This window comes from Selaginella moellendorffii, unplaced genomic scaffold, assembly GCF_000143415.4.
Source record: "Selaginella moellendorffii unplaced genomic scaffold, v1.0 SELMOscaffold_50, whole genome shotgun sequence".
In the NCBI taxonomy this organism is placed as follows: domain Eukaryota; kingdom Viridiplantae; phylum Streptophyta; class Lycopodiopsida; order Selaginellales; family Selaginellaceae; genus Selaginella; species Selaginella moellendorffii.
The window spans coordinates 73,771-100,385 of NW_003314311.1; the positions used below are offsets into that span (position 1 = coordinate 73,771).

At 46.6% G+C, this 26,615-nt stretch overlaps 8 protein-coding genes and 1 long non-coding RNA gene across 16 annotated transcripts; 4 read left to right on the forward strand and 5 right to left on the reverse strand.

Annotated features, from left to right (window-relative positions):
- The first annotated feature begins 565 nt into the window (after nucleotides 1–565).
- On the forward strand, nucleotides 566–2,128 carry LOC112350441 (pentatricopeptide repeat-containing protein At4g02750-like). Its single transcript, XM_024686660.1, has one exon. It carries the CDS (start codon nucleotides 566–568, stop codon nucleotides 2,126–2,128), a length of 1,563 nt encoding a protein of 520 aa, XP_024542428.1.
- Nucleotides 2,033–5,859, forward strand: LOC9648141. 2 transcript variants are annotated; one of them, XM_024686639.1, is made up of 20 exons: nucleotides 2,035–2,447; nucleotides 2,497–2,745; nucleotides 2,808–2,885; nucleotides 2,937–3,000; nucleotides 3,053–3,137; nucleotides 3,193–3,446; nucleotides 3,518–3,652; nucleotides 3,717–3,838; nucleotides 3,901–3,978; nucleotides 4,028–4,099; nucleotides 4,218–4,283; nucleotides 4,339–4,456; nucleotides 4,523–4,619; nucleotides 4,692–4,842; nucleotides 4,900–4,948; nucleotides 5,003–5,085; nucleotides 5,139–5,362; nucleotides 5,425–5,587; nucleotides 5,648–5,704; nucleotides 5,756–5,859. In XM_024686639.1, exons 1-20 carry the CDS (start codon nucleotides 2,133–2,135, stop codon nucleotides 5,819–5,821), a joined length of 2,526 nt encoding a protein of 841 aa, XP_024542407.1. In that variant the 5' UTR covers nucleotides 2,035–2,132; the 3' UTR covers nucleotides 5,822–5,859. The 2 variants fall into 2 exon arrangements, with proteins under 2 accessions (XP_024542408.1, XP_024542407.1); XM_024686640.1 differs by lacking the exons at nucleotides 5,425–5,587; nucleotides 5,648–5,704; nucleotides 5,756–5,859 and having other exon boundaries at nucleotides 2,033–2,447; nucleotides 5,159–5,356.
- A 705-nt stretch (nucleotides 5,860–6,564) lies between these two features.
- LOC9648142 (probable ascorbate-specific transmembrane electron transporter 2) lies at nucleotides 6,565–10,228 on the reverse strand. 5 transcript variants are annotated; one of them, XM_024686641.1, is made up of 7 exons: nucleotides 8,352–8,613; nucleotides 8,242–8,265; nucleotides 8,039–8,142; nucleotides 7,596–7,776; nucleotides 7,299–7,347; nucleotides 7,038–7,237; nucleotides 6,565–6,967 (listed from the first exon to the last, which is right to left on the reverse strand). In XM_024686641.1, the coding sequence occupies exons 3-7, from the start codon at nucleotides 8,131–8,133 to the stop codon at nucleotides 6,665–6,667; spliced, it is 828 nt and encodes a 275-aa protein (XP_024542409.1). In that variant the 5' UTR covers nucleotides 8,134–8,142; nucleotides 8,242–8,265; nucleotides 8,352–8,613; the 3' UTR covers nucleotides 6,565–6,664. The 5 variants fall into 5 exon arrangements, 3 of the variants coding, with proteins under 3 accessions (XP_024542409.1, XP_024542410.1, XP_002981734.2); XM_024686642.1 differs by having other exon boundaries at nucleotides 8,039–8,164; XM_002981688.2 differs by having other exon boundaries at nucleotides 8,039–8,265.
- A 99-nt stretch (nucleotides 10,229–10,327) lies between these two features.
- On the reverse strand, nucleotides 10,328–12,446 carry LOC112350476. Of its 2 annotated transcripts, none has more exons than XR_002993777.1 (8): nucleotides 12,351–12,446; nucleotides 11,829–12,298; nucleotides 11,633–11,776; nucleotides 11,420–11,479; nucleotides 11,254–11,355; nucleotides 11,111–11,196; nucleotides 10,845–10,906; nucleotides 10,328–10,782 (listed from the first exon to the last, which is right to left on the reverse strand). It is a non-coding gene; the product is annotated as an uncharacterized LOC112350476 (long non-coding RNA). The 2 variants fall into 2 exon arrangements; XR_002993776.1 differs by having other exon boundaries at nucleotides 11,111–11,212.
- Nucleotides 11,619–15,977, forward strand: LOC9648310 (putative multidrug resistance protein). Its single transcript, XM_002981598.2, has 9 exons — nucleotides 11,619–11,847; nucleotides 11,918–11,969; nucleotides 12,137–12,312; nucleotides 12,393–12,850; nucleotides 12,909–13,138; nucleotides 13,190–13,500; nucleotides 13,562–14,404; nucleotides 14,459–15,456; nucleotides 15,522–15,977. The coding sequence occupies exons 1-9, from the start codon at nucleotides 11,650–11,652 to the stop codon at nucleotides 15,877–15,879; spliced, it is 3,624 nt and encodes a 1,207-aa protein (XP_002981644.1). The 5' UTR covers nucleotides 11,619–11,649; the 3' UTR covers nucleotides 15,880–15,977.
- Nucleotides 15,819–20,827, reverse strand: LOC112350475 (Fanconi anemia group J protein homolog). The gene is made up of 30 exons (XM_024686746.1): nucleotides 20,733–20,827; nucleotides 20,261–20,681; nucleotides 20,089–20,164; nucleotides 19,970–20,034; nucleotides 19,863–19,907; nucleotides 19,711–19,811; nucleotides 19,519–19,660; nucleotides 19,410–19,471; nucleotides 19,277–19,356; nucleotides 19,147–19,217; nucleotides 19,015–19,102; nucleotides 18,893–18,965; nucleotides 18,754–18,846; nucleotides 18,598–18,700; nucleotides 18,454–18,547; nucleotides 18,158–18,398; nucleotides 17,941–18,110; nucleotides 17,850–17,894; nucleotides 17,770–17,798; nucleotides 17,601–17,722; nucleotides 17,502–17,549; nucleotides 17,329–17,453; nucleotides 17,192–17,274; nucleotides 17,097–17,144; nucleotides 16,964–17,044; nucleotides 16,407–16,917; nucleotides 16,222–16,350; nucleotides 16,008–16,169; nucleotides 15,922–15,951; nucleotides 15,819–15,869 (listed from the first exon to the last, which is right to left on the reverse strand). The coding sequence occupies exons 2-28, from the start codon at nucleotides 20,611–20,613 to the stop codon at nucleotides 16,146–16,148; spliced, it is 3,102 nt and encodes a 1,033-aa protein (XP_024542514.1). The 5' UTR covers nucleotides 20,614–20,681; nucleotides 20,733–20,827; the 3' UTR covers nucleotides 15,819–15,869; nucleotides 15,922–15,951; nucleotides 16,008–16,145.
- Nucleotides 20,828–20,929: 102 nt separating this feature from the next.
- LOC112350466 lies at nucleotides 20,930–21,999 on the reverse strand. Of its 2 annotated transcripts, XM_024686704.1 has the most exons (6): nucleotides 21,942–21,999; nucleotides 21,601–21,886; nucleotides 21,332–21,536; nucleotides 21,084–21,240; nucleotides 21,016–21,021; nucleotides 20,930–20,952 (listed from the first exon to the last, which is right to left on the reverse strand). In XM_024686704.1, exons 2-4 carry the CDS (start codon nucleotides 21,829–21,831, stop codon nucleotides 21,089–21,091), a joined length of 588 nt encoding a protein of 195 aa, XP_024542472.1. In that variant the 5' UTR covers nucleotides 21,832–21,886; nucleotides 21,942–21,999; the 3' UTR covers nucleotides 20,930–20,952; nucleotides 21,016–21,021; nucleotides 21,084–21,088. The 2 variants fall into 2 exon arrangements, with proteins under 2 accessions (XP_024542472.1, XP_024542471.1); XM_024686703.1 differs by lacking the exon at nucleotides 20,930–20,952 and having other exon boundaries at nucleotides 20,958–21,021.
- A 10-nt stretch (nucleotides 22,000–22,009) lies between these two features.
- Nucleotides 22,010–23,388, reverse strand: LOC9648311 (copper homeostasis protein cutC homolog). Its single transcript, XM_024686702.1, has 8 exons — nucleotides 23,286–23,388; nucleotides 23,133–23,198; nucleotides 22,976–23,070; nucleotides 22,822–22,917; nucleotides 22,668–22,763; nucleotides 22,487–22,613; nucleotides 22,197–22,422; nucleotides 22,010–22,143 (listed from the first exon to the last, which is right to left on the reverse strand). Exons 1-7 carry the CDS (start codon nucleotides 23,353–23,355, stop codon nucleotides 22,202–22,204), a joined length of 771 nt encoding a protein of 256 aa, XP_024542470.1. The 5' UTR covers nucleotides 23,356–23,388; the 3' UTR covers nucleotides 22,010–22,143; nucleotides 22,197–22,201.
- LOC9648312 (EEF1A lysine methyltransferase 2) lies at nucleotides 23,384–25,929 on the forward strand. Its single transcript, XM_024686701.1, has 8 exons — nucleotides 23,384–23,565; nucleotides 23,978–24,097; nucleotides 24,153–24,338; nucleotides 24,388–24,484; nucleotides 24,532–24,635; nucleotides 24,708–24,759; nucleotides 24,819–25,003; nucleotides 25,113–25,929. Exons 1-7 carry the CDS (start codon nucleotides 23,399–23,401, stop codon nucleotides 24,987–24,989), a joined length of 897 nt encoding a protein of 298 aa, XP_024542469.1. The 5' UTR covers nucleotides 23,384–23,398; the 3' UTR covers nucleotides 24,990–25,003; nucleotides 25,113–25,929.
- The last annotated feature ends 686 nt before the right edge of the window (nucleotides 25,930–26,615 follow it).

Consider the following 26,615-nt stretch of genomic DNA (forward strand, 5'->3'; position numbering starts at 1 on the left):
GAGCACGCAGAGGGACTTGGGAGCGAGCTCGGATGAGATACGCCATGCCATAAGAGAGGCGGTCGTCTTGGCTGGTGGAGTGGAGAATGACAAGGAGAGGCAGCAACTGTGGGCCAGGATGCAAGAGCTGCTGGGTGTCACTGGCAACAGTTGGATTTGCATGCTCGCGCGTGCCTATGTGCAGCATGAACACCACTTTGGTGCTTTCAAAGATGCCGCGGATTATTCCGGCGAAGATCTGCCCACAATTGTCCGCAAGCGTTCGGGCCCAGAAAGTACACCGAGGATCGATGTTTTCCACGGCCTTGGCAGCGCTTCCAGGAGTTGAGTTTTGATTTTGCTAGAGAAGTTTCCTTGGGTTTGAGATTTCTCGAAATATCATGGAGAGGGGGAAATCTTCAAGTGACACCAAATCAAAAGAAGATTTTAGGGTTTTAGAGTATTACATAATTAGAGTAAATATTAATTTATAAACCGCATTAAGTTTATGCTAAACCCTAAAGAACTTATAGGATATATAACTATTATAACCACAAATCCAAAGATCGTGTCATGTCCTAAGCCCATGCTTCGCCTTGAGCGAGGCGGTCCATTGACGATCACAAAGAGCGGTCACGATTCCAGAGAGCAAGCCATTGCTGCAGCACTACGGTGTTGCGACGATCTGGAAGAGGGGAAGGATCTACACGCTTACATTCTCTCGATATCCGATCACACGCCTAATCGCTACCTCCAGAATCACTTGATCGAGATGTATGGGCGAGTGGATTGCTTGGAGCTTGCGCGGGAGGTCTTCGATGGGCTTCGCAATCCAAATCTCTTCTCGTGGAGCCTCATCGTGTCAGCATATGCCACGAATGGGCATCTGGACGAGGCGAGGTACCTCTTTGATCGGACGCCCGAGCACAACGTGGTGATTTGGACGGCCATGATCACGGCATATTCCAAGCAAGGCAAGATTCACGAGGCAAAGAATCTCTTCGACGCTATGCCCGAGAGGAATCTAGAGTCCTGGAGCGCTCTGCTAACGGCATATACCCAAAACGGGCATCTTAGCTCCGCGCGTTCTTTATTTGCTATAATGCCAGAGTGGAATGTAGTCTCGTGCACGGCAATGATAGGGGTCTTTACCGGGCTTCTTTCCGTACAGAGCGCCAAGGACTTGTTTAACTCTATGATAGAGAAAAATATTGTGACGTGGACTGCCATGCTGTACGCATTTGCCCAGGTGAGGCATATTGACCAAGCGAAGAAACTCTTTGATGACATGCCCGAGAGGAATGACGTGGCATGGACTGCCATGCTGGCCGGATATGCCCAAGCCGGGCAAATAGAAGAAGCCAGTGAGCTGTTTAAGCAACTCCCACGTGGCAACATCGTGGCATCAACGGTCATGATCTTGGCATTTGCCCAAGCCGGGCATATGTGCGAGGCGATTAGAGTCTTTAGCGGGCTTCCAGAGCTCAATGTGGTCTCTCTAAATGCTATGGTAACGGCATATTCAATTAACGGGTTTTTAAAGGAGGCGGTGTGTGTGTTCGATACCTTTCCCGATAGAGATTTTTTAAACTGGAACGCGCTACTTACAGCGTTTGCCGCGGCTGGGCATTTGCGCGAGGCTAGGGTTTTGTTCGAGAGAATGGCCAGGCCGGATGCCGTGGCGTGGAATGCGATGATCGCGGCCTACATCCACAACGGCGATGTCCGCCAGGCGTGGAAGGTCTTGGATCGAGCGCCGGCGCCAGGGATCCTGACGTGGAATTCGATGATCACAGGGTTTGCACATCGCGGCCATGGCACCGAGGCTGTGGCGCTCTTCCACGGCTTGTGCGCGCTAGGGTTCTTCCCCGACGAGGTCACATTCTTGGGGATTCTCAGCTCGTGCAGCCACACCGGATCCGTGAAGAAATGCCGGGAGATCTTCGCGTGCTTCGCCGGGGATTATGGATTGACGCCATCCGCGCAGCACTACTCGTGCATTCTCGATGTTCTTGCTCGATCGGGGCAGATTGGAGAAGCGTCGGAGCTCGCCGATAGCATGCCATTCCTTCCAGATAGCATCGCCTGGACGGCCGTGGTGACAAGATTCCATCGCTCGGGGCGGGAATATGCCGGCTTAGGGTTTTGAGGCTATGGCGGAAGAAGAAGCTCCAGCGATGGCGGAGGAAGAAGCTCCTGTGATGGGGGAGGAAGAAGAAGCTCCGGCTGCCGCGGTGGAGCCAGCGACAGTGCCAGCCGACGGCGACGAAGCGCCAATGGAGGTAGATTGGAGCGACGCTCACGAATGGCTCGCGAGCCTGCCGAAGGGGCGGAATGTGAGCGAGGAGGAGATCGACGACTGGCTTTTGAGCAATGGCGAGATCCTAGGCGCGGATATCTTGAGCGTTCCTCGCGAGGTCGTGTATGAGAATCTCAAGAACCAGCACAAGATTATCCGGGGCGATGAGGTGAGTTTGTTTTTCCAAGATAGGCTTTGACTCACTCCATTGCTTGCAGTCACAGGGCGATAATCCAGTGCCTCGTTTCAAGCAGAGTGATAAGTGGAAGCCTGTGTGGGGTTGGCTGGAATCGCTCGACGAGGACACTCCCGTGGGACAAAAAGAGATTGCCGAGTGGTTAAACCAGAATCCTCGCGTGGAGTTTGAGCTCGAGTCTTGCCAGTCGCGACGCAACCTCGTCAAGTACATCCAGAAGTGCTACTATATTGTGATGAAGAAGAAGAAGAAGCAACGCCAAGAGCTAGCTGTGAGTGGTTTTTGTTTCCCTTTTTCTTCTTTTGCTTCACAAGGCTTTGGTTTGCATCACAGCGAGAAGAGAGAAGGGAAAACTCTGGAAAACGTGGAAGAACAGATCCCGATCTTTCTTACACAGAAGAAACACCAAAGGTGCTTTCGTTTTTTTTTTTCCTTGCGTGTTCCTGACTTGGGTGCTTGTAGAAACCGACGAAGCATGCCAGGACTAGCCGCATGGAGTGGTCCAAACCCGTATCGGACACTACTGGTGGGGAGCTCATCTTTTCTATGTTGAATGGTTGACAACCTTGTGCTTTCAGGAATCCTGGCGTTCCCGGCTGATGACGACGAAGACAACCATCTGTGGACAATGGATAAAGAAGTCGTGAAACGGAGATACGAGCTGTATGTGGCAGTGTTTATATGGGCTTGGTACTGACAACTTTGCGAAAACTTGCAGGCTTTGTCAGCTACAAGTGAAGCTGCGGGATCTCATTCTGAAAGCTAGGGAGCAGCGGCGAGCAGGGAACGGATCCTTGGACGGGCGTCGAACGTCAAGTCTCAAGCTTGCGAAGAGGCGAAAGAGCAGGACTTCGTGGTCCCGGAGAGCAAGTGCTTCCTCAGACTCGGAGCAATCGAATGGCCCGCCCCTGACGAACGAGACCACAGTGGAACCATCTGTTAATGCATGGGCTTGTAGCCATGCCTCGACAGGTACTTAGGATGACCAATGCCCGAATTTTTTTTTCTCCTTTTTGAATAAATGGTCCTGTTTAGTGTAACAGATGAGTATGACATGCAAAGTTGCAAAGGATCCAGCACGCTCAAGCTCGTTTGGGATCGCGAGGCAGGCTTGAATTCTGGGTGTGGATCTAAGGACATCGGTCCCCGCCGCCGGAAGTGGACCGCTGCTTTCCAAGGTAGCGAAAGTTGGAACTGTAAAAGCTTCATAGATTGATCAACAGGCCCGTGATCTTTCGGCAGGCTGGTGGTCTCTCGAGAGGCGATTCAAGGCGCCTGGCGTGAAGCTTGGACAGCGTTACTTTTCTTCGTGGATGCCAACTTGGTCGGCCTACTCTTCGAGCGTGGCTCTTGCGCAACCTGCTGTAAGCCCGTGATCATAGTTTTTTTTTAAGATGCATTTTCTCTTAACTCGGTTTGCTTGCAGCAGGAGGGACTTCAAAAGGTTTTGGATGTTAGGTTCCATCCTTGTGGAGGTCCACAGATTGTTTGCGGTTGCAACGCTGTAAGCTGTTTTCTACCAAGGTTGTGGTCCTCGCTAATGTGCAATGCAGGCACCTAACGAGCTGCTTATTTATGACTTGATCACTGGAAAGTCTAAAGCATTGAGTGGACACAATTGCCAGGTTTTCTTTTCCATTCTTAGGGCTCTTTTCGGTCTTCTTCTTTTGCGATGGATGTGATATTTTCTTGTCTTTATTTGTTTATTTATTTATAATTGTTGTTTTGGTGCATCAATTTCAGGTCCAAGCCGTGGAGTATGCCTCACAGGGGTCTCTAGTTGTTTCATGTGCTGAAAGCACTGTGAAGGTCGTATCTTGCTACGTTTTGTCTTGTATATATTGACATTGTTTTTCAAATTCAGGTATGGGATTCATCAACTGCTGAGTGTCTTTACACTCTGGGGCCTGGTTCTGACGAAAACAACGTGGCTGGTCATAAGAAAAAAATATCTGCAATGGCTGTTAATCCGTCGCAATCCTGTAGCGTTTTGCTGTTCGTGACGTTCTTGGATCTCGCTTTACTGATCTTGTTTTGGTTGTTTGCAGGCCTTGTGGCAACAAGTGGTGGTCAAGGCGATCGGCAACTGCTTTTGTGGAACGTGGTAAGAGGAACGCTTGTATCAGAGTTAATCTCACAGGACAGGTACGTGAGCTAACTATACTTTTATTCGAGTAGAAATGCTGAAAGTGTAATGGTTCTTTTTTTTGTCTCCAGGGAAGATTTGCCTCCCATGGATGCTCTGGAGTTTTGTAATAACAACCTACTAATATGCGGAAGTGACTCGTCGCAAAATGGCTCGGGTCTTGTTCAGATCTGGGACGTGGATGCGCTCCTTGAGTGCTGTAGATTTCCAGCAAATGACATGGTAATCAATATTGCTTTCCAATCTTGAGAGTTTCTGATTCGTGTTTTTTTGGGGCAGTATATAACTTGCCTAAAGACTAATCCAGCAGGAACAGTTATGGTGACAGGTAATTAACTCAGAGATATATGTCTAGCCTTTGCTGATGCATTCCTTTCAACAGGCTCAGGCGATGGAACAATCGGCTTATTTGATATTCGGAGCTGTGGTGCCATCTCCAGACTACCTCTTGGCCCCCGTTGTGAGGTATTTCTCCGTCCATTGCAGCCAAAGCCAAGGTCATCTAACTTTTTTTCCAGGTTACTTCCGTTTCTTACAGTTCCTGTGGAAGATATATCCAGGCATCTTGCACAGCAAACAGCGCAATCGTTTGGGACACACGGTTAATGCCAATGGAGCCCCGTGAGCGCGTTAGCTCTCCACTGGCGGTAGCCACCTCAGGCTCCCGGGTTACAAAGGCGTTACACTGTTTGAGCCATGGAAAACCAATGCCTACGGCAGAAAACACATGCCAGCGTGCCGGGTAAGAGGTTTTTTCTTACTTGTTGGTAGTGAGCGACCTCTCAACTCTTCTCGTGTGTGTAGCTTTGTGGATGCTGGGGACCAAGGAGTAAATGACGCTCGCTGGTTTAACAGCTCCCCTGTCCTGGTAACTGCAAGTGGAGATGGTAGCGTCGCTCTTTGGGATGTTACACTGGGAGAACCATGCCTCCGTCATTTGCAAAGTCATTCCAGATGTGTCAATACGGTGAGTCTTTACAAAACCGTTCGTCCTCTTTTTGCTTACATATTATCTTCCACTTCACAGGTTTCTATATCTTCTGACGATGATTTCTTTTGCACTGGAGGGGATGATCAAAAACTGGTACTTATATCTGTTCATTTTTTGTTTCTCTGCTTGAATTCTTGCTTTTAGGTACTGTATGAGAATGTATCGTTTTCATCCCATCGAAACTGGCGCTTAACGCACCCCTTGTTGTAATCTCTTACAATTATCAATGTAATATGGGCTTTACATCACAAGTTTGATACCAGGAGAACCAGCAACTCTGGCAACAAGTAAGCTCGATTTTGTAGCCTTGGTGTGTTCACTAACTGTGCTTCGTGTAGCTTCTTGTTGAAAAGCGGAGGCCATCGCGAATCAGGTACTGAATGGATCAATTTTTCTGTTCTTGTTACGAGTTTATTGTAGAATGCTTGGAACTCAAGGATCCAAGCGCGGCTGGATATGGGCGATGGTGGCTGGGAGCTGCGCCGCCGGGGCTGCTATTGCGGCCAAGCTCGCTTCACCATCAGTAAGAGAAATCGCGAGGGAGGGTTTTAGAGATCGTGACAAGCTCTTGTTTTTTATCCTGTGTAGATCTCGTTCGAAGTGAAGCTCTTGTGCTATGCTGCAGCGGTTGGAAGTAATGTTCTCATGTGGAGCTGCTACACCAAGAGTCTAGTGATGCTCTCCTCGTTGCAAGCCACCGTGGTGAACTTCGCGGCGAACTTTCTCCTGTCGGGAGTGGCTGGCTGGTTTTTGTTTGGGGAAAAGCTCACGGCTCAGGTGGGTGCTGAAAAAATTGGTTAAAGCACGCAACACTTTTCTCTTTGGGACAGTGGTTTCTTGGTGCGTGCTTTATCATTCTGGGAATCTTGGTTCTCACCAGAGCTGGAGAGGAAGAACAACGCAAAGTCGAATAATAACAAGGTATGAAGCGATATAATTTCCAGAGACACCAATCGCGAAAAATATATCCTTGTTTAAAGATGATCCGTTCAGAGCAGTATCAAATTCAACTCGCTATACATATATCTCTGTACAAAAGGCGGTAATTCTTTTTCACTCGAGAGCCCGGTACTCCTCTTCCGCTGAAACCGTGGGAATGACAGCCCCCAAGACGGTGAAAACGCCCAGCAAGAGCACCACGAGGGCAGTGAAGTTTGCGATGTAAGCTTCGTTGTCGTAGTGGCCAAAGACCTTGGAGGTTTGCAGGAAAGTCACCTTCTCAAGCACACCAGTCTGCGCACTGGCGATGGCTAAAACGTAGATGAAAATGCCGAGAAAAACGTGCCACGGGAGGACGGATCGTCGCGTGTTGGCGGCTGCTCCAGGATACCAGAATGTTACAAATCCTGCTATCCACTGCCAAGAATTTCAAGCAATGATCCAAATGAGAAGCTAGAAAACGAAGGAGAACGAAAGATATATATACCTGAATGGCGAAGAGGATGATTGTTCCGAGGCCCAGCCACGAGTGTAAGCTGTAGAGGTTGTCGATTTTGGACTCGTTGTGGTACTTGAAAGCCGCGCAAATTCCAAAGATCCCCAGGCCCAAAGCCACGGCTTGCAAGCTCAGATGGACGCCTTTCCTGTAAACTTTGCTGCCGGGAACGCTCTTGTACACTAGAATAGCTGCGACAAAACAGGAAAAGTATTAAGCTTTTTGGCTTTGTCGGGAAAGAAAGAAGCGTACCCTCACTGGAGACGAAGATGAATCCAATGACCATAAGTACCGGATGTATCTGCAGGTGGAGAGTGAGTTCCAAATCCAAAACTGTTCATCAATCGAAAGAAGCAAAACCTCTTACCAAAAGAGGATTTTTACGACACTCAATCTATCCAAACCAGTCACTGGATCATTCCTCATCAATGCCAAGAAGACAGGAAGCTCAAAAAACGAAAAAACTCAATGCTTTCTCACTCACCTCTAACTCAATTCCAAAAGAAACAAAGAGAAACGAGGACGACTTATCGGAGATGAGATGCTTACATTGAAGACGAGGTTCTTATTGACCGCATTCCAATTGAGACCTCCCCTGTAGCTGATGCTCCAGATCAAAACCAGAATCGCCGCAGCGACGCCGAGGATGTGAACAGTGAGAATGAATGGCGTTGGGCCAATCCCCCACGACACCGCCATAGCCGCCTCCTTCCTCTTCAAACCCTTCGCCCTGGAACAACAAAGCGCCACGAATCCACCAAACTTGTCACTCGCAAAATGGATGCTCCAATTAGGGCTCTAGCAAAGTGGCTTAGGAGATCTAAGACAGCCAATCAGGACACGCCACGGAAGCAAGCAAGACACTCGTGGGATGTCCAGCGCGGGAGATTCGAGCACGAGACCGGCTTTCAGCCCGGGACGCGATCGACGGCGCGGAGCGATTGCAGCGATCCGACGGTGGAGAAGAGCTAAAGAGCAAGGAAGAAACTTACGAGTTCTCTGGAGCGCCGGGATTGGGAGCGCTGGCGACGCCGCTCATGTCCAAAGCTATGGCGTTTCCAGGGGCTTTAGACTCTGGAGGATTCATCGCTTCCACCTACAAGGGAAAAAAGGACAAACTAGTCCCAGTAAAATTAGCTCTCGGCAGCGATACACTTATATACAACAAAAAAGGGAGTGCCAAAAGGAAACTAACCAGAGCTACGGTCGATCTTCTCGCCTGGAAAAACCACACGCACAAACGATCGATGAGAGACAATACGAGAGAGAGAGAGAGAGAGAGAGAGAGAGAGAGAGAGAGCCCACCTTCGTGAACAAATGTGAAGTAGAGTTAAGTCACAGTTATCTCCGTCCGCGACTAGTGGCTGGAAACTATTGATGAAGACAACAAACGCCACAAGAGCAGTTGTACAAGGCGGGACAATGGAAATAAACCAGGGCCGCATGTCTAAGTGTGAGCTCAGGTGATATCACCAGAGAGAGAATAAAGTGGAGATAAAAAGGAGAAGATCGATATCCGGTGGACAGCTGCTCGAGGGAAACTTGTGATGGAGACGAGATTGCTATAGTTGTGGCTGCGTGTCGAGATAGTGTTTTACGAGATTAAAGTCGGGCAAGGTGTTGACATGAGCGTCGTCGATGAGCCAGAGGCCGGTGTCGTGAAATCGCTTGATCTTTTTGTCAAAGCCAGTGATGTAATTGTTGTGAATAATCGTGAGCTTGTTCTGGTTCTGAGGTAATCTTCGCCAGGTTTCGTTCTTGAAGTATAGTCCGCCGGAAGGGAAGGATGCCTGAGGTAGGAGATACATGTCAACCTACACACAAAGAAAAAGAGCAAGAAAATTTGATAAGTGAGAACACACACACGAAAAGAAAGCTACCTTGTTGGAAGTTTTGTTCAAAGCCCAGTTGAAGGCAGGCTGATCGTTTGCCTTTGCCTTGGGAGACCAGGGCTGCTGTTGAAGCTCTTCAATCCATTTTTGTAGAACAAGCTTTGCTCCAGGTGTGGGCCGCAGGAAGATCATACAGCTACAGATGTAGGTTCTGCCTTTCTTTCCTGGAGGCGGAAGGCTGTGAGAATGGTCAAGAGGCTTGATCTGGCAGAGTATAAAAAGCCATGCAAAAAAAACTCTTAGCTTGAGAATGACAAAAGAGAATTAAGGAAGAAGAGGAGATTGATACCGCAGTCATGTCGTCTGTGAAATATATGTCATGGTCACCAGTAAACAACGGGAATGGATCGCTCATCCAGACCATATCCACGTCGTTGTAAAGAACAGAGTAGCCAAGTTCCAAAAGTTTGAGCAGATGTTGTGGCCTGCGGGAAGTGAAATTAAAGAAACCCTGTGATTAGAACGCGTTAGCTCAAACGAAGATAACGAAAGACCAAAAAAATAAAAAATAAAAAATCGACGGATCTAGCAACATGAAGAAGACACAAAAATGTACCTAGCCAAACACGAGACCAGAACAAAAGAGCAAGCAAACGAATAACTTTTTCACCTGTGATCCAAATCTCTGAAACAAAAAAAAACTGGAAAGAAAAAACTCGAATCTAGCAAGAAAAAGAAGACGCAAAAAAGCTGAGACCAAAGCACCAAAAACTCAAGCCAGAGCAATCAAAACAACTCTTTTACCTGTGATCCAAATCTCTGGAAAAAAAAAAAAAAAACACTCGACGAATCTAGCAAGTAAACCAAAAGAGCCACAAAAAATGCAAGCCAGAACAAAAGAGCAATCAAAAGAAGAATTTTGTCACCTGTGATCCAAACCTCTGAGCAGTCGCAAGTGGCAATGCCGGTGGCACAAGGACCGCATGGCCAGGCCAGAACTCGTTCACGTAGTTGAGCATCTCATAGTCTTCGGCAATCACCAACACCTTGTCGTGGTGCCCGTGGCTCGCGATGCTAATCAGCCAATTCACGAGGAATGCAAGGTAGGGGAAGCTCACCGCGCACACGACGATCCTGCCGTCCCGCGCCACTGCAGCAGCGGCGGCCTCAAGCGTGTAATCCGCCCACCGCGACGAAGACGACGTAGATCCGGCCCGATATCCTCGATCTTGAAGCGAAACAAGAATGTAGGCGAGCAGCACAGCTCCAAGAACCAGAGTAACGAGGCGGCGGCGAGAGATCCAGGAGAGCGCGCCTTGCTTGAGCGCACGGCGCCCGGGTATCACCATAGCTGAGGAACCCTAAAGAAGCCCTAAAATGGTTTAAATATTAGGGCTTTTAGAATTCAAACTTTCGCGCGCTATTTTGACAAAGAAACTCTCAAAAATGTTGGAAATAGATGAGCTACGATTGCTTAATTCCAAAGAATAGAAATCGATAGAAAATTCTGGAGAACAAAGACCTCCAAATGTAAATGAAATCTAGAGAACTTACTAAGTGCAAGAACAATGATTGCGTAAAGGATCCCAGAGAACTCGATAGCCTCGACATCAAATCTGGAATATGGTGCCAAATGTAAAACCATTGGAGAAATCGCATAATAGAAGTCAACTTTGACGATTGACGAAGAGCTTGTGTAGAAATTGATTGCAAACCGGGAAGGCGCCTCTTGGAAATTCCAAGGAGAAACGAGACACTGCTCGTGGATGCTTTGTTGGTCATCATCAGCGCCACCACCAGCAGCACCACCAACAAAGCGAAGAATCGAAGCCCATCAATCTGGCCTCCAGTGGAGTGATTTTTATAAAACCTGGTACCAAGTGGAAAAAGTTCCCATCACAGGCCTGTGCCAAAAGAAAAGAACAGCGTTCGTGTGAGTTTCTAACAGTAAAGAGACATGTAGCACCTGTTTTACTTGCGGTGATTTCTTCGAGTTTGCACGGGCAGACGCACAGGATCGGTCTTTCGCTGTAAAAGAAGAACAAAATGAGACATAATGGAAAGCGTGAAAATGGAGAGAATCGTGTGAGTCATGAGTCCTTTTGATGCGGCTGCTTGCATAAAGCAATGCACTATATGCTTGCTATCTGGAAAAGAGGATGACGATGGAAGAGCGGGGAATTTTTGACTGTCATGACGTGATCTAGTCTCTTATTTTCTTGTTCTCTTTACCTCGAAACCGCTCACGTAGAAACTGTTGCTTGATTCCACGCACATCGTTCAAACGTTGCGATGGAGACACCAAAGTCCTACAAGCACTGCGCAGCCAAGAAACTAGAAAACTCGAGTGTAGAACTTCTGTTTTCTTCGCTCACCTCGAAGCCTTTGAGAAGAAGAAGAAAGCTCGCTGTGAGTGGGATGCATTTTCCCAGAAGTTCGTCCTTTGAGAACATCATAGATATTCGATTCACGGAAGCCTGCCAAGCAAAGGCACAATCAAATGCTTCAGACATAGCCGCCATGGAGTCACTGTTGTCTTACTTAATATATAAACACCCTCTCAGAGAACTCCGTAGAGCGCGCTCTTTCCCTTTCTCCACTCTAATAGCATCAACCCCATCATCAGTTTCTTGCTTGACTCCCAAGAAGAAAAGAGCAAAGAAGAGAGAGAGAGAGAGAGAGAGAGAGAGAGAGAGAGAGAGAGAGAGAGAGAGAGAGAGAGAGAGAGAAAGGAATTTCTTTTCACCTGAGTACCTTGAGGGGACGATTTCATGAAGTCGAAGTCGTTCATGACGGTGTTTGCGTCCTACAAGAGGCTTTTCCAAGAAGGTGATAAGTACGACTCCATAACGATGATTTTCGGTACTCTAGGCTCGATGATCAATGGTTTATCGCTCCCTGCCGTGTACACAATTCAGAGTCACGTATACAACAACTATGGAAACCATACCTCCAACGCCAACAAACAGGTAGAAAAGAAGTTCCTTCGACCGATCCAGTTTCTCAAGTGATCTAAATGCTCGAAGTTTTGGTATGTAGGCAATTTGGTGCGTGTACTTGGCAGCCATCTCTCTGCTAGGAGCATATCTCGGTACGTCTCGATCATTTCCTCCTTTGTCGATCGATTTGAGTGCACCAAAATATCGCTCGAATCGCGTCCCACTATTAAAAGATAAAGTTTGGTCCGAGCACTGTACTTAAAGCTGACATTGTCCATCTCCATCTCTCGTAATTGATTGCTGTTTCGTGCCTTGCCAGAAGTAAGCTGCTGGATCTATACTGGCCACAGGCAAGCGCGCAGGCTTCGAGTCAAGTATGTGAATTGCGTGCTACGCCAGGACGCCAGCTACTTTGATTGCAAGATCTCTACTGCAAACGTTATAGAAAACGTTTCCGCTGATATTGCTCACGTCCAGGAAGCTGTCGGAGAGAAAGTAAGTTGGCAGAAAAGAAAGAAAAACAAAAAACTCACCTTTTTTTGAGTGTGCATGATCTCATAGCTTTTACTACGCAGCTTGGCCACTTCATCGAGAACATCTCCCTTTTTGTTGGAAGCGTTATAACGGCCTTGATACTCGCTTGGAGGCTGGCTTTGATCGTCTCGCCTTTTGTGCTGGTGTTGCTCTTTCCGGGTTTTCTATACAGCGGAGCTCTCTCCAGCTACGCCAAGCAAAGGCAGGCATCTTATGCAACTGCGGGAAAAATCGCCGAGCAGGCAATTTCTTCGATACGGGTGGTCTACTCCTTTGTTGCCGAGAGGAAAACATTGGAGTTATACTCCGGGGCCCTGGAAGAGAGTATCAAAGTCGATCGCAAGCAGGGACTGGCCAAAGGACTTACGCTGGGATTCCATGGACTACGATATGTCGTGTGGGCTTTAATGACTTGGTATGGAGGAAGTTTGGTAGCCAAGGGTCAAGCAAATGGTGCTCAAATACTCCTCGCGGGATCTGCATTTGTCGTGGGAAGCATGTAAGTGTCTATGCCATGAAAACATAGTTTCTTACATTTTGGATGCGGCTTTTGGCAGGGCATTGGGCAGTATACTCCAGAATCTTAGAGAGATCAAAGATGGCCAGGCAGCGCTCTCCAGGATTTTTGAAGTTCTTGAGACAATACCAACAATCGATATCGATTCTTCGAAAGGCCGAGTTCTCGATCGTGTTGAAGGAGAGCTAGAGTTTCAAAACGTCATATTCTCGTATCCCTCACGATCGGAACTCCCAGTTTTGGATGACTTCAGTTTGCATATTGCTCCTGGTAAGAGTCAAAGCAAAAACACGTATTATTATCTAATATTATACCTCGCAGGAAAAACCACGGCTTTAGTTGGCAAGAGCGGGAGCGGAAAATCCACGGTTATCTCTTTGCTGGAACGTTTTTATGATCCTTCGAACGGGAAAGTTCTTCTGGATGGAGTAAACATCAAAAACCTGCAATTGAAGTGGTATCGCGAGCAAATTGGATTAGTGAGCCAAGAGCCTATTCTCTTCTCGTCCACAATCAAGGAGAACATTTTTCTAGGAAAAGAGAACGCAACCTTGGAGGAAGTAATTGCTGCCGCCAGGAAATCCGACGCACACTCGTTTATTTGCGGCTTCCCAGAAGGATACGAGACTCAGGTCTGAAAGTCAAAACGCAGCTTACAGAACATGCAGATACTAACAAAACTTACTTCCTCAGGTTGGCATACGAGGAGAGCAGCTCTCTGGAGGCCAGAAGCAGCGTATAGCTCTAGCAAGAGCTCTGGTGAGAAATCCGGCTATTCTTCTCCTGGACGAAGCTACCAGCGCTCTCGACAACGAGTCCGAGAGGACAGTCCAAAGGGCAATCCAGGAAGCTTGCACTGCTCGAACAGCTCTAGTGATAGCACATAAACTTCGAGCAATCGAAAGTGCCGACTTGGTCGCGGTGGTGGAGGCTGGCAAGGTGGTGGAGTATGGAAGCAAGCAGGATTTGAAAAATGAGGGAGCTTTTGCAGAGATGTTCCAGCTCCAGCAGGTGGAAGGCGATCAATCTACAAGAAAAGGGTCGCCAGAAAAATTTAGACGCAAGAAAACGCAGGAAGAGAACGTCGAAGATGTCGTACAAACCAAGTTAGCGAGGAAGGATCGGATTGAACAATCGGGCAAGAAGAGGAATGACTTCATTCGTCTCCTCCTCATGAACCAACCGGAGTGGAAATACTGCCTACTCGGAATTGCAGCAGCAGTAAGTATCGGCTTCCTTCATCCGATCTTTGTTGCTCTTGGGGCCGACGTCATTTCGTCATTTTATTCGGATAGCCCTGCCAAAACCAGGCACAGAGTGAGAAACGATGCTATGATCTTCGCAGCACTCTCACTCGTTACTTTTGCCTCCAACACCCTCCAGCACTACAGCTTTGGATCCATGGGAGCAGCGCTTACTAAACGAGTCCGAGAGAAGATGATGGCCAAAATCCTCGAGCTTGATATAAGTTGGTTCGATCAAGAGCAGCATTCTAGTGGAGCGTTAACTTCTCGCCTAGCGTCAAGCGCAAGCATGGTCAGTTACAGTCAATTTTGTCCAAACTTTTTGATGCTCACCTCTTCTTTGCAGGTAAGAACAGTCGTGAGTGATAGGATCTCCCTCTTCGTCCAAACTGCATCAACTATTTCCGTGAGTGTTGTGGCTAGCTTTGTAGTCTCGTGGAAACTTGCCATCGTCATCACTTCCATCCAACCGGTTATCCTCATTTGCTTCTACTTTCGGGTAACCAGCCTCCAAGACTTCGCAAGGAAAGCTGCCAAAGTCCAGGAAGAAGTTAGTGAGCTGATCCTTGAGGGAGTCACCCGTCATCAAACCGTGGCAGCATTTTCTTCCCACTCGAGAATCGTCACCATATTGGAGTCTCGACTTGAGAGCCTCTCCAAGCGAGTGGTACGTCTGTCACAAGCAGCAGGGATTAGCTCTGGAATAGCACTCTTTGCTCTCTTCTCGTCTTACGCTCTTTGTCTTTGGTATGGAGGACGGTTGATCGCTCAAGGCAAGACAAGCTTCAAAGACTTCCTTCTCACATTTTACCTTCTCATAAGCACAGGAAGGTCGCTGGCCGATACTCTCTGGCTAAGCCCGGATATCAGCCAAGGAAAGACGGTAGCGGACTTGGTCTTCGAGATATTGGATGAGAAACCAACTTCAAAAAGTCTGGAACAAGGCTCGATGAAAAATCAAGAAATCACAGGACACATAGAGTTTGACAAGGTTTCTTTTGCTTACCCGTCACGGCCGGAAGTTTTCGTGCTGAAGAACTTTAGCCTCACCGTGGAAGTTGCTCAAACAGTAGCCATTGCTGGGCGGAGTGGATCCGGAAAGTCGACCATCATCAGCCTGGTGGAGAGATTTTACGACCCTCAGCTTGGCAGCATCGAGATCGATGGGAGAGATATTAGAAAGTTCCAGCTCGCGTCCCTGAGGCAGCAAATCGGGCTTGTCAGTCAAGGACCAACATTGTTTGCTGGAAGCATTGGTGAGAACATCGCGTACGGAAAAGAAAACGCTAGTGAGAGCGAGATCATGGAAGCAGCACGAACAGCTAATGCTCATGGATTCATCAGGTAATTTTTTTTCTTTCTACGTACGTACCTTAGCTCAAAGTTGATGGACTCTCTCTATTCTGTAGTGCATTGCCGCAAGGATACTGTACACCGGTAGGAGAGATTGGAACACAGCTCTCGGGAGGGCAGAAGCAAAGAATAGCCATAGCTCGAGCAATTTTGAAGAGGCCGAGGATACTTTTGCTAGACGAGGCCACGAGTGCGTTGGATTCCAAGTCGGAGAGCGAGGTTCAGCGTGCCCTGGAGAGGGCTATGGTGGGAAAGACAACCATTGTGGTGGCTCACATGTTGTCAACGATAAAAAACGCGGACAGGATTGTCGTGGTTGGGGATGGGACAGTTTTGGAGCAAGGGAGCCGGAAAGAGCTGCTCGCTAGAGGAAAGGACGGCGCATTTTTTTCGCTGGTCCATGCCTGTGATTAAAAAGCAGCGAGATAGAAAAACAAAAACTGTATAGAGATTTACCTCATTCAGGATACCGTTTACACGTTTTAACTTGCCAAGAAAACCATATATTTGCTTATCAATATCAAGAAAATCGTGAATCATACCGGCGCTTGGTTGTTTATGGACAAGGATATTTGCGTTCTTATTGACATCTCCAGTTCGTTGTCCACGCTAAAAGCTGCGCATATTCCTGATGCATAAAATCTATAAGACAATTAATATGAGGGAATCTCTTGATCTGGTCAGCTTGTCGTCCGAAGCTTTCGCTGCACAAGAATGTTACCTGTTTAGTGCTTCAAAATCTGAACACAATGTTACCTTTCCCGTTGCAGTCAATGAGGTTACGACTGGCCTCTTTAGTACAGGAGTGTCAACTGAAAACTGAGTCTGCTCAACTTGCTTTGGACTGCAATCAGAAGTTTCAATGGAATCCAAGAACAAAACGACCTGAAATACAGTAATAAGTATCAAGACCAGGGAAGACTTCATGAATTTTCTCGTACCTTTCCAGCGTATTTCATATTTGCAGGATCTGCAGCCAAGATGTGAGCGCCCAAACAGACGTCCAAGTCCGTGCACCAGCCACATACAATAGGCTTGAACACGCAACCATCCTCTTCGATCCATACCCCAGAAGAACACGCATTTCTCTCCCGAAAAGCTTGTCCACCGGGATTATCGTTGAGGTAGCTGTGCAGATGCTGGGCCTCCATGATGATCACTCGCAACAGAGGCGTTGCAGTCATTGCGAGTGATGCTAGATACTTCTTCTCTAGTGTTTCCAATTGATACGTTGCTCTCGGGTTGTCATAGGCACTTAAGTGGTGGCCACATTTGCGGCAACAGAGATTCTTGACGTCTTTTGAAGCGTCGAAACGAGTTGCCATGGTCATAAGGTTGTCCGTCAAAACTGGCACTTGTACAGGTGATGAAAAATTAGCCGTTTCCGGGACCTGAGACACGTTGTTTAGACTGGTGATTCTGGGAGTTGATAAATTTGCAGATGGATAAGCACTGCAAATACAAAGTTAAAGAAGGCGCTTGTACAAGTGTCAATTACTTTGAATCAAACCATGGACCGCAGCATGAGGACAGCTTGATAACATCCTCGAGTTCAGGTTGTCGTTCACGCACAAGGGAGCTGAAAACAACAGCTTAAAACACAGTAACATAAAAATGATGCTCAGTTACACCTTGTCTTAAGAACAAAACCATCTGTGGATTGGTCTTCCAAAAGAGAGCTGGAAAGGATCTGAGTGCACGTAATGAAGTTAGCAGATATACGAACCAGGATTTTACGCCGCCTCCAGGCAAGGGTGTTGTCGTGATGGATGAGATCACCGAAGAGCATTTCTTCGTAGAGCCAGTATTCTGTAAAAACAAAACATAGACAGAATTGAATGAAGCGTACAGCGATGAGTCTACCTCAAACTTGCTGAAAAAGGCTTGTAAATCCCTTAGAGCTTCCTGAAAACTTGCCGGTCTCATGATAGACTTTCTTAACCACTTGGACATATAACCGGTATAATTTGCCTTGTTAAACCGCTCATCTGCAGAGGGCGGATGGGTTCGACTGCAAAATTTAGAGAACTTCTCACCTAACAGCACAATTGCACCATAGTCACCACGGTGTCTAATGCAACGACCTGTGACATTCCTATTAGACAGAGATTTCAAAATCCAGATAAATAACGAACCGACTGCCTGGTTCAAAGCCCGAAATGCTTGATAACAGTACCATTGATCACCACCTAGAAGACTTTTAAGAGTTTTCTGGTTGTCGTTATAGTTCTTTTTCATAGCGACTTGGACGTCATTTCTGCATATGTAATTTTAATCCACGAGTTGATAGAATTAGAGACTTACAGATTTGGAAAAGGAATACCAACGACCACCTATAGCTTGGGTTAAGGTCACAATATGCAAGAACAGAGTTTGTAGGATACAACAATACGCGCGTTTTCATCCGAGAAGTTTATTCCTTCAGATACCTGGATGTTGCTAGAGGTTAGACAAAACAAACACTGAAAGCCTTACCTTTCCCCTGCAGACTGCGAGAAAGGCAGCTCCAGTCTGACCACCTGCGGAAGTGAAGTTCTTCGGCGTTAGGATTCTTTTCCGTCTGGAAGGCTCTACATTTTCTCCCTTGATAACCTTGTAAAAATCCTTCAAAATGTCTTCAAACTTCCCAGTGCTTCCTTGCGGCTCTGAAATAAGAGGCACTTTTTAAGATCCAATGAGAGCATAGGCTTACCAACGAAAACACTTTTAATGTCCGAAATTCTCTTCCACTGACCGGTAGTTTTCCATCTGTTGCAGACTCGTTGTAAAAGCTTATAGCTTGGAAAAAACACGAGGGCGCCATCCGGAACTACATTGCATATTTGCTCCAACGCAGTTCCCAGGGCATCTTGAAAGGCGACTGTGTTTGCATGTTGGTAGCTTGCATTGAGCGGTACATTTCCTGGACCGAAGGAAACAGCAGACACAAGCAGCTGCACGTAAAAGACGAGACATCTAATAACGTATAAAAAATAGTGGAACATGCACCTGTGAGTTTAAGTCTATGATATGCGGCGCTTCCATAATCATTTCGAAGGAAGTGCCAAGTTCCGAAGCAAACGAACCGTTTGGGGACAAAGTCCTGGAAAAAGGATAAAAATCATGTGAATTCTTGGTTTTCGACTTCTTTACCCAGACGTAAGTACGACAGACTTGCAAATTGTTGCAATCTCGTTAAAAACAACCCCTGGATTCAGGCACCAGAAGCTCAGTTTGTGTAGCCATTCGTCAGTACCTACAACAGATATAGTTTTATTGCATGGGAAGAGAAACAGTTAAAAAGATCACCTTCGACTTTGTTTAAGACCCTCTGCACCACTATCTGATAGTCGTGAATGTATTCCGGTTTTGACAGCATGAACTTCAGCGCACAAAAGAGACCTGGACATTTCACTAAAATCATGACTGATTGTAGGTTTGTACATACCTTCCATTGCACTTGCACAACGTCCACTCAGATGAGGCTTTTCTGGATCTGGATCGGATGCAGCTCCCGCAGCCTTGACTCATGTTAAAGTAGAATTTGTTAAGCACAAACTGTTCTTTTACCTTCACAGCACAGTCTAGCTGTATAGAAAACGATTCAGATGAAATCCCAGCAGCTTGGAGTTGTTCTAGTCCCTTCGGACCTGTCCAGCTGAACAAAAGTAAAGGAAAGCCTTAAGAACAAAATTTCCATACTTCGAATAATAGTGGTCGACTTCCTTCCTCTGAAGATTCTCATCCTGCTGCCGTATCCAAATGAGAAGTTCCTATGTCAAAGCGAAACTAGAAGCTAAAAACGAATGAAAAAGGAGAAACCGCATGTTACCTGGACCATATCAAACAAAGGACGGTACAGATCATGTGAGTCTTCGGACGAGCTTAGTTCCTCGAGTTCATTTCGGAGTTCTTCAGAAGAAGCTACAAATTAGAAAGAACAATATAGACATTGATATTCAAACCTTCTAGAATGCTTGTATCCAAGTCAACACTACCGGCTTCCCGTGACATGTCTTCGATGTTACTGAAAAGCATTAATTAGTTTATAAAGCAGGAGGATAAAAGACATACTGAGCCTCGTCAAAAATGATAATAGCTCCCCGAATATCAACGTCCATCGCTTTTCGAAATATTGGACTAAGAATGTAACTGTATGGACAGAAGACAATCTGGGCATCTGCAGCCATTATTCTCGAAGTGAAGTATGCACATCCTGAAATCAAAGGCTCGTTAACAAGCTCTAAATGTTCAACAAACAAAAACCTCTAACTGAACGAGCCAAGGTCACCAGATCTTCAATGTCATGAGTTTCATGGCATCCTCCTTTGCGTAGCGCCGGGTGATGCTTCAATTTATTCACATTTCTGTAGCAGAGCCATGTTATGATATTTTAGTCGAAGGAGAATTAATCTTACTTAAACTGAGGGCAGGCTTTGTGTGGATCCTTCAGAAGCACTTTACTGTCAAGAAGGAAAACCCGGAGTTAGAATAAAAGTCCTACGATGACGTCTAGAAAATTCACCATTCATCGTCCAAGTTTGCCTTCTTGCACACGTGTTGATTTGTGCAATAGTGTTTCCTTGCAGCCTGTCCACCGCCATTAGCAAAATCTCATACATACTACTCTGTTTTAAAGCTCACCAATATAGCCATTGGAACACGATAGTTCGTCTTTTTCAGCTCGCGAACAATCTGAGAGATTTGCGAATGTGTCCTCCTAGCAAAACAAACAAACAAAAAAAAAAAAAAAAAAACAAACCAAAACATTAGAAAAAAAAAATAATGAAAAGAAAACGCTGTCAAATCTACTCACGTTGCGAAAAAAATTGTAGGTGGCTTGTTTTTCTTTGCTTGGTGCTTATCCTCGGCACCTGAAGCTGGTCCCTCGGGAATAAAACCACCACCAAATTGCGTAGCAGGACCCATCGAAGCTGCTGCTACCATTCGGTGCTGCTGCCACGCCAAGGCCGCGCACAGCAAAGACAAGGACTTGCCAGACCCGGTAGGAGATTCCAAGAGCGCATTGCAGTGGCCGTCTGGATCCCGGAAAGCCCTCTCCAGTGTGGTTATAACCTTTCCCATAAAGGCGAGCTGCGATCCATAGGCCCTGTATGGAAACTCGACCTTGACTCCACAGATTTGATAGACATGCTGCTGAGCCTCCATTTTGGGGAAGAAAATCGGTGCTGTTCTTCGCGTAATATCTCAAACACCGGAGCGATTGAGTGGCATTTCTATCAAAATCCCTACTATCAATCCAAAGACACAGGCATTATGATCCACACCTGAGCTTAGCGCCTTAGATCGATGCCGCGAAACAGCAGCATCAAGCATCGAGATCGATGAAGCCGCACCGCCGCCATCGGCTTGTTCGAATGGAGCAAATTTCCCGCCTAAATGAAAAACCCTAGAGAGTTCTTAAACATAGAACACTGCATTGTTTGAAACTGTAGAACTATAGCATTGCTTTAACAAATGTAAGATTTTTTCATGGTCCCTTGGTACCTGGATTAAAATCGAGAATGGCTCTGTGAGAAGAGATACTTATAAGAATGTAAGTTACAATACCATTGCCTGGATCAACATCGAGAATGGTCCTGTGAGAAGCGACGATTATAAGAATGTAACACAAGTACCTGGATTAAATTCGAAGGAGGTGATGTTTCGAGGAACACCAGCACCTCATCTTCCAGGCCTCTAACTCGCAGTTTTCGTCCTGATCGCATTGATTCGTCTTGTGGAGTAGAAAATGCCGGCAAGACAAAGCTCCCAGTCTTTGGCTTGGTTTCAACGCTGGAATAGAAACAGTGGAGACTTAGCACTTCGCATAAAAAAGACGAGCAAGAGCTCTAGAAAGAACAGCAAAGGAAAATGAAAAACTTGCCTGTGAATTCCCCATCGTTGCAATAGAGGTCAAAGAGCTTTGCGTTGCTTCCAAGAACAGGAAGCCTCCCCTGTGCCGCATACGCACGCAGCGCCGTTTCTACGACCTGTTCCACTGTGGTGTTAATGTCCGCAATCGATCGCAAAGGCCCTGAAGAACCGAGAATCGTGATTGTTACCAAAATCTTGCTCTCTGCTTTGCCAACCTTCAAAACAATCGACAGCAACAGCATTTTTGTCAAGGTAAAAACGAAGAAGAACAAAACTTACTCGGTTTTTACTTGAAAGAGCAGCAAGCAGTCCTCTTGATGGCGAGGAGATGGCCTTTGGAGAGGATCTTTGAGGAGACTCTGGAGAGCTTTTCGCCTTCGAAATGGAAAATGGACTCGGAGAGCTTTTGCTCGCAGCCCTGTAGGTATGTAGCTGCGCGAGTTTGTCCTGGAAACTAGAAGCCGGAGCTGAATCTCTAGAGCTTTTGTTCTTTACAGCGGATGTTGTCATGGTGCTTCAAGACTTCCACTCAATTCTTTTACCTGGATCCAATGTTGCGAGAATTCTGGCAAGAAATCTTGAAACTCAGACAAAGAACTATGTTTAGAGTTAAGGCCTACCTTAAAAGATTCGGAATCGCAAGTCAAAATCTCCCACTTGAAGTAGATCCAATCAAGGAGGCGGTAACTAAAGAACAATATTTGATTGAATACGTTGCTGTACCAGAGGCACACGCAGATCATTGATTATGCACTAAAACTAAAACCATATCACTCACGTTACTACATGCCCCTTCCTTCAGTGTGAAGATCATTCCTGTATCTATAAGAAGCAAAACAAGCAAATAAAACAAACGATGGAAACAAGCTACGAACCTTTCTTAGGCGGGATAATTGTGCCTTGCTTCTTTACATGCCTGAACAATGGCTCTCACTTTCTCACAGTCTGCTACCATGAGAGTGGCGGTCCCAAGCATTGCGAGTGTAATTGTTTCGTTTACAAAACTCTGGCCAAAGTCAGAGGCAGAACGAGCAGAACCGTGGAGTTCAGTGACGTCAAGTGCGCTGACGATGCGTGCAGCATTGTCTTTGGTGATACCTCCTGCTTGCAGGACACAAGTTTAATATGCGAAGAAAGGAAAAAAACAGAACAGGAGAGAGAAAACCTCCAGGCATGATAGAAATCCGCTGCATGGAATTTTCTACGAGCACTTTCAATAGAGGCAGTCCCTCCGTCACGGTTTCTCCTTGTCCGGATGTAAGAACTCTCGGCACACCGAGCTCCAGCAATGTCTTTCAAGTGTTAAAGAAAAACGTTAGCCACTTAACTACAAAGCATGAAGTTACCTGGAGAGACTTCTCAGCGTTTCTCGTAGCATCAAATGCACGGTGAAATGTCATGGAGAGTTCGTATCTTTTGCAAAGGCTGATGATCCGCGTCATCTACAAAAACCAAAGAAGTTTCGCTCGTCGGATGAAACTGAAGTAACTATCACAATACCACTTGCAAATCAATATCACCATCGGGAGTGAGCGCACCGAAAGCAATGCCATGAACTTTCAAGTTTCCAGCCATATGAATGTCTTCGCAGATCACCTGTGCACGAAGAACACAAAAAGGAAGTGAAGTTCCAAAGTCTGTACGCTGGACTTACGTCTATTTCATCCTCAGTGTAGCAAAAATCCCCAGCTCGAGGTCGTATCAAGACATGGACAGGAATGCGAACGCGATCGAGAACAGCTTTGATCACTGTTTCCATGGATAGACAATTAGAACACAAGAAGAAGAAATAATTCTTAGAACAATCTTACTTCCATAGCTGGGAGTAATTCCCCCTTGCGATAGAGCAGCGCAAAGCTCCAATCGTCCAGCTCCACCTAAGAAATGAAACGATCCCCATTCATGATCATGATCCAGTATTGGCCTAGCGCCAGCCGAGTGATCGAGAGGAGAGATTACAATACCTTTCTCGGCTTGAATCGCAGAGAAGAGCGAATCCACGCACGCCTCGAAGAGGAAGCCGCATTGCGCCATAATATCTCTCTTCGCTTAAACCCCGGATTTTAGGGTTCTTCAAATGGAGCTACCCGACGGAGCTTTCCAGGCCTCCGATGACGATCTCTCCTCCGTCGCTGCCGATTCCTGGTCCGTGAGGAGTGAATATGGCAGCGTCCTCGATGCGGACGAGCTTGTTCGCCAGGCCGAGTCGGTCATCGAGACAACGGGAGCGCAAGATTCTTACAGGTATGGCTCGATCGATCAATGCGCGCTTCCAGCATTGGGTTGCTGTGTGAATCCTTGCCTGTTGTGTAGAGCATCGAATTATTCTAAACATCACGCATTGCTTTTACTGGTTTACTTTTTCATTTGCCTGTTCTATCACTTATTTCCGTTCCTAGAGTTTGCTTCTTTGGTGCCATTGCATTCTTTGGTTTCCCTTGTGAGCCTGTATGAACTTTTTCTTTGCGGCAATGAGACCTCATGGTTTTTCTTCTCGTATTTGCGAACGTTTCTTTTTCTTTTCTTTTCTTTTTTGACTGGAGCGTTGCCTAAAATGGTCTTTTCTCAGACTGACTTGAGTTCCAACGGGCATTGAATTCTAGTTGCTTTGACTGTGGGATTCTTTAACATTTTTCTCTCTTTTTATAACTGGCAGCTCATGCAAGGACGAAGAGGAAAGCCTTCAATCTGTTCTAGGATTGCAAAGCCATTGGAACAGCACGTACGCTGACGAGCTCAACAATTTCTACGCTCATGGAGATAGAGGCGAGATATGGTGAGTTCCACTGTGTTTTGCCTCGTTATTCTGGTGTCATATACATCTATTTCAGGTTTGGAGAGTCTGTCACGGACACAGTCGCAAGATGGACCGCGAGGCTTTGTGCTGCCACTTCCACCGGCACTCCATTCAATCCCGCTGATGGTCCTTTGCCCGCACCTTCTGATTTAACAGGCTGGAGCGTTCTGGATGTTGGAACTGGAAATGGTGTGTTCCTTCATGCATTTTATAGGCTCGGGTGAGAAATGGTTATGTCTTTTAGCGCGTTCCTGATTTGATTGCTCCAGCTTTACAGATTTAACGGGAATTGATTATAGCGAAGGGGCCATAGAACTGGCAATAGCAATCGCCCAGCGAAATGGCCTTGCAGACATTAAGTTCCTGGTATGGACATTTCATGACTAGAGTTTTTTACAGCACTTTGTATGCAGGTGGACGACTTACTTGAAACCAATCTCAAAGAACAATACAGACTCGTTACGGACAAAGGGACGCTCGATGCTATAGGACTTCATCCAGAAGGACAATCTCGGAGGTTTGAACGAAAAAAGACAAAGCAAAAGTTATTGGACCTTCGAGTTTGATGTTTTCGTTCTCTTTTTTGAAGGCTCTTGTACTGGAAGTCCATTTCTCAGCTGGTAGCTCCGGGTGGTATTCTGGCAAGTCGAGATTTATTCTTTTTGGTGGTACTAAGAACTTCCCTGTTGTTGGAAACCAGGTTGTCACATCCTGTAACAAGACTAAAGACGAGCTAGTCAACGAGGCAACAAACGCTGCAGACGATTTCAAGTTTGAATACATGGATCACATTCGTAGCTACCCAACATTTCGCTTCGCTGGCGTGGAGGGAAGTCGGGTTAGCACTGTGGCTTTTCTTCGCAAAGCTTGAAGCTCCGGCACCAGGTAAGCTGTCGAACTTTTCTTTCCGCCGCAAAGACATTTATGTGCATTGGCTGGCTCTTTCCATAGTGTTCTTCAACATTGCTAAGCAGCCTTTTCTTTTTTCGTGCAGACTGAAGAAAGTGAAGGAAAAATCTCTCGCCAAAAGCAATCCAACAAACAGGAATGTTCAAACACTACATAGGTACCAGATCGTTCTCTTTACTTTTGTCATCGATTTTCGTGAACTGGACTTCCAGCTTGCAACTTTTATTTCGGTTTGAATGGTAGCACATGACTCTTCTCGCTCGCTCACACATCAGTTATGTGCTGTGCCTGTGCATTGTTTAGTTAGCGCCTTTGTTTTTTCTTAGTGTAGTGGCTTTTGTCTCTTACAATCTCGTCGAGTTTACTCTTGGAAGGCAGTGACGCTTCATTCATGTCTGGTACGGGGTGAACGATTTCAACGCCGCGAGAATCGCCCAGCCAACAAGAAGCATCAAGTGTTTGGTACGTGCAACGTTGTGCAACTGTTCTAACGCAGCTGAATGATCGTAGCAGTCGAGAAAAGCAACGAAAAAGTAAAAGAAGGAATCGCGATCTCAGATGGAAAGTTGCTGTCTCGCAAAGAAAAATGCGCGAACATCACCGATCACCAAACTTCGTGATCTCATCACACTGGTTTTGATACTTCGATCCATTCATTGAAAGTTCTCTCTCTTTGAAAGATCGTGACATTGTTTGATAACTTCCTCTTGGCTATTGCTTGCAGCTAGCGATCCAATCAATTCTACTCCAAAAAAATGGCGAATCTACTTCCTGACGTAATTACTTGGACGACTTTTCCAAGTACGCGTTTGAGTTCTCGTATTATACTCGTATGTACGCAAAGCTCTTCCATGCCATAAAGAGTGGAGCTTTTCTTTATGTGGAGAAAAACCTCGCGTGCCTCAAGTAGTGCATGAGTCGCAAACAACAAAACCATAAAAAAGAGATCGCCATCTTTCGACCAACCATAAAATCCACCCTTGCATTCAACGAAAGCGATCGCCGTGGCGCAAGAAAGCGTAGCGTTTTTCCGGAATCCGCGTGGGCAGCGTGGCCGTTGATGATGGACGGCGAGGATGCACGCGATTCCGCCGTAACGTCCACCCGGCTCCTTCAAACCAACACGCATACGCGTGTGTACTCCTGACACTGTCAAAAAAAAAAAAACGACGAACACGAGTAAAGTTCTCCCTTTTATATTTTAGGGCTCTTGGGAGGGAGTTCTCTCCTGGATAAAGATTCTTGGCGACACAGGCTAGGGATCCAATCCAGACGGCGCCCGCGCAGCGCTAGATTAGGCCAGTCCCATCTTGACTCGGGGATTTCTCACAGTTTTCCAGTGGATCGAGTCGATCGATCGATTTCATCGGTAGTGCGACGGTTTCTCCTCGAAATCTCTGATCCTTCGGCGATTCTTGCTCGGGAATGGGAAATTACTTGGTGTGTGGAGCGCCGGCCAGAGTCTCCACATCGGCGCTCAGCGGAAAGCCGTGTTCTTTCGCAAGGCTGGTTCTCACCGACGGGACGATCCAGGACATCACGTCCCCCGTGACAGTGGCAGAGCTCATGCTGGATCATCCGCTCCACT

Coding starts and splice junctions, on each gene's coding strand:
- LOC9648310 (XM_002981598.2), top strand. CDS start 11,650: ATGAAGTCGAAGTCGTTCATGACGGTGTTTGCGTCCTACAAGAGGCTT. Junction 11,970..12,136: donor TCTGCTAGGAGCATATCTCG/GTACGTCTCGAT, acceptor GTGCCTTGCCAG/AAGTAAGCTGCTGGATCTAT. Junction 12,313..12,392: donor AGGAAGCTGTCGGAGAGAAA/GTAAGTTGGCAG, acceptor TTTACTACGCAG/CTTGGCCACTTCATCGAGAA.
- LOC9648311 (XM_024686702.1), bottom strand. CDS start 23,355: ATGGCGCAATGCGGCTTCCTCTTCGAGGCGTGCGTGGATTCGCTCTTC. Junction 22,918..22,975: donor ACACTGAGGATGAAATAGAC/GTAAGTCCAGCG, acceptor CTTCGTGCACAG/GTGATCTGCGAAGACATTCA. Junction 22,764..22,821: donor GTGATATTGATTTGCAAGTG/GTATTGTGATAG, acceptor TGGTTTTTGTAG/ATGACGCGGATCATCAGCCT.
- LOC112350466 (XM_024686704.1), bottom strand. CDS start 21,831: ATGACAACATCCGCTGTAAAGAACAAAAGCTCTAGAGATTCAGCTCCG. Junction 21,537..21,600: donor CTCTTTCAAGTAAAAACCGA/GTAAGTTTTGTT, acceptor ATTGTTTTGAAG/GTTGGCAAAGCAGAGAGCAA. Junction 21,241..21,331: donor CAACGATGGGGAATTCACAG/GCAAGTTTTTCA, acceptor TTTCTATTCCAG/CGTTGAAACCAAGCCAAAGA.
- LOC9648142 (XM_024686641.1), bottom strand. CDS start 8,133: ATGAATCCTCCAGAGTCTAAAGCCCCTGGAAACGCCATAGCTTTGGAC. Junction 7,777..8,038: donor CCCGGCGCTCCAGAGAACTC/GTAAGTTTCTTC, acceptor TTGTTGTTCCAG/GGCGAAGGGTTTGAAGAGGA. Junction 7,238..7,298: donor CATCTTCGTCTCCAGTGAGG/GTACGCTTCTTT, acceptor GTTTTGTCGCAG/CTATTCTAGTGTACAAGAGC.
- LOC9648312 (XM_024686701.1), top strand. CDS start 23,399: ATGGAGCTACCCGACGGAGCTTTCCAGGCCTCCGATGACGATCTCTCC. Junction 24,339..24,387: donor CATGCATTTTATAGGCTCGG/GTGAGAAATGGT, acceptor TGATTGCTCCAG/CTTTACAGATTTAACGGGAA. Junction 24,485..24,531: donor TTGCAGACATTAAGTTCCTG/GTATGGACATTT, acceptor CTTTGTATGCAG/GTGGACGACTTACTTGAAAC.
- LOC112350441 (XM_024686660.1), top strand. CDS start 566: ATGCTTCGCCTTGAGCGAGGCGGTCCATTGACGATCACAAAGAGCGGT.
- LOC112350475 (XM_024686746.1), bottom strand. CDS start 20,613: ATGGAGGCTCAGCAGCATGTCTATCAAATCTGTGGAGTCAAGGTCGAG. Junction 18,399..18,453: donor TCATAGACTTAAACTCACAG/GTGCATGTTCCA, acceptor TTTTACGTGCAG/CTGCTTGTGTCTGCTGTTTC. Junction 16,918..16,963: donor GGTCCATGGTTTGATTCAAA/GTAATTGACACT, acceptor TTGTATTTGCAG/TGCTTATCCATCTGCAAATT.
- LOC9648141 (XM_024686639.1), top strand. CDS start 2,133: ATGGCGGAAGAAGAAGCTCCAGCGATGGCGGAGGAAGAAGCTCCTGTG. Junction 4,620..4,691: donor GAGTTAATCTCACAGGACAG/GTACGTGAGCTA, acceptor TTTTGTCTCCAG/GGAAGATTTGCCTCCCATGG. Junction 5,705..5,755: donor GAGGGGATGATCAAAAACTG/GTACTTATATCT, acceptor TCTTGCTTTTAG/GTACTGTATGAGAATGTATC.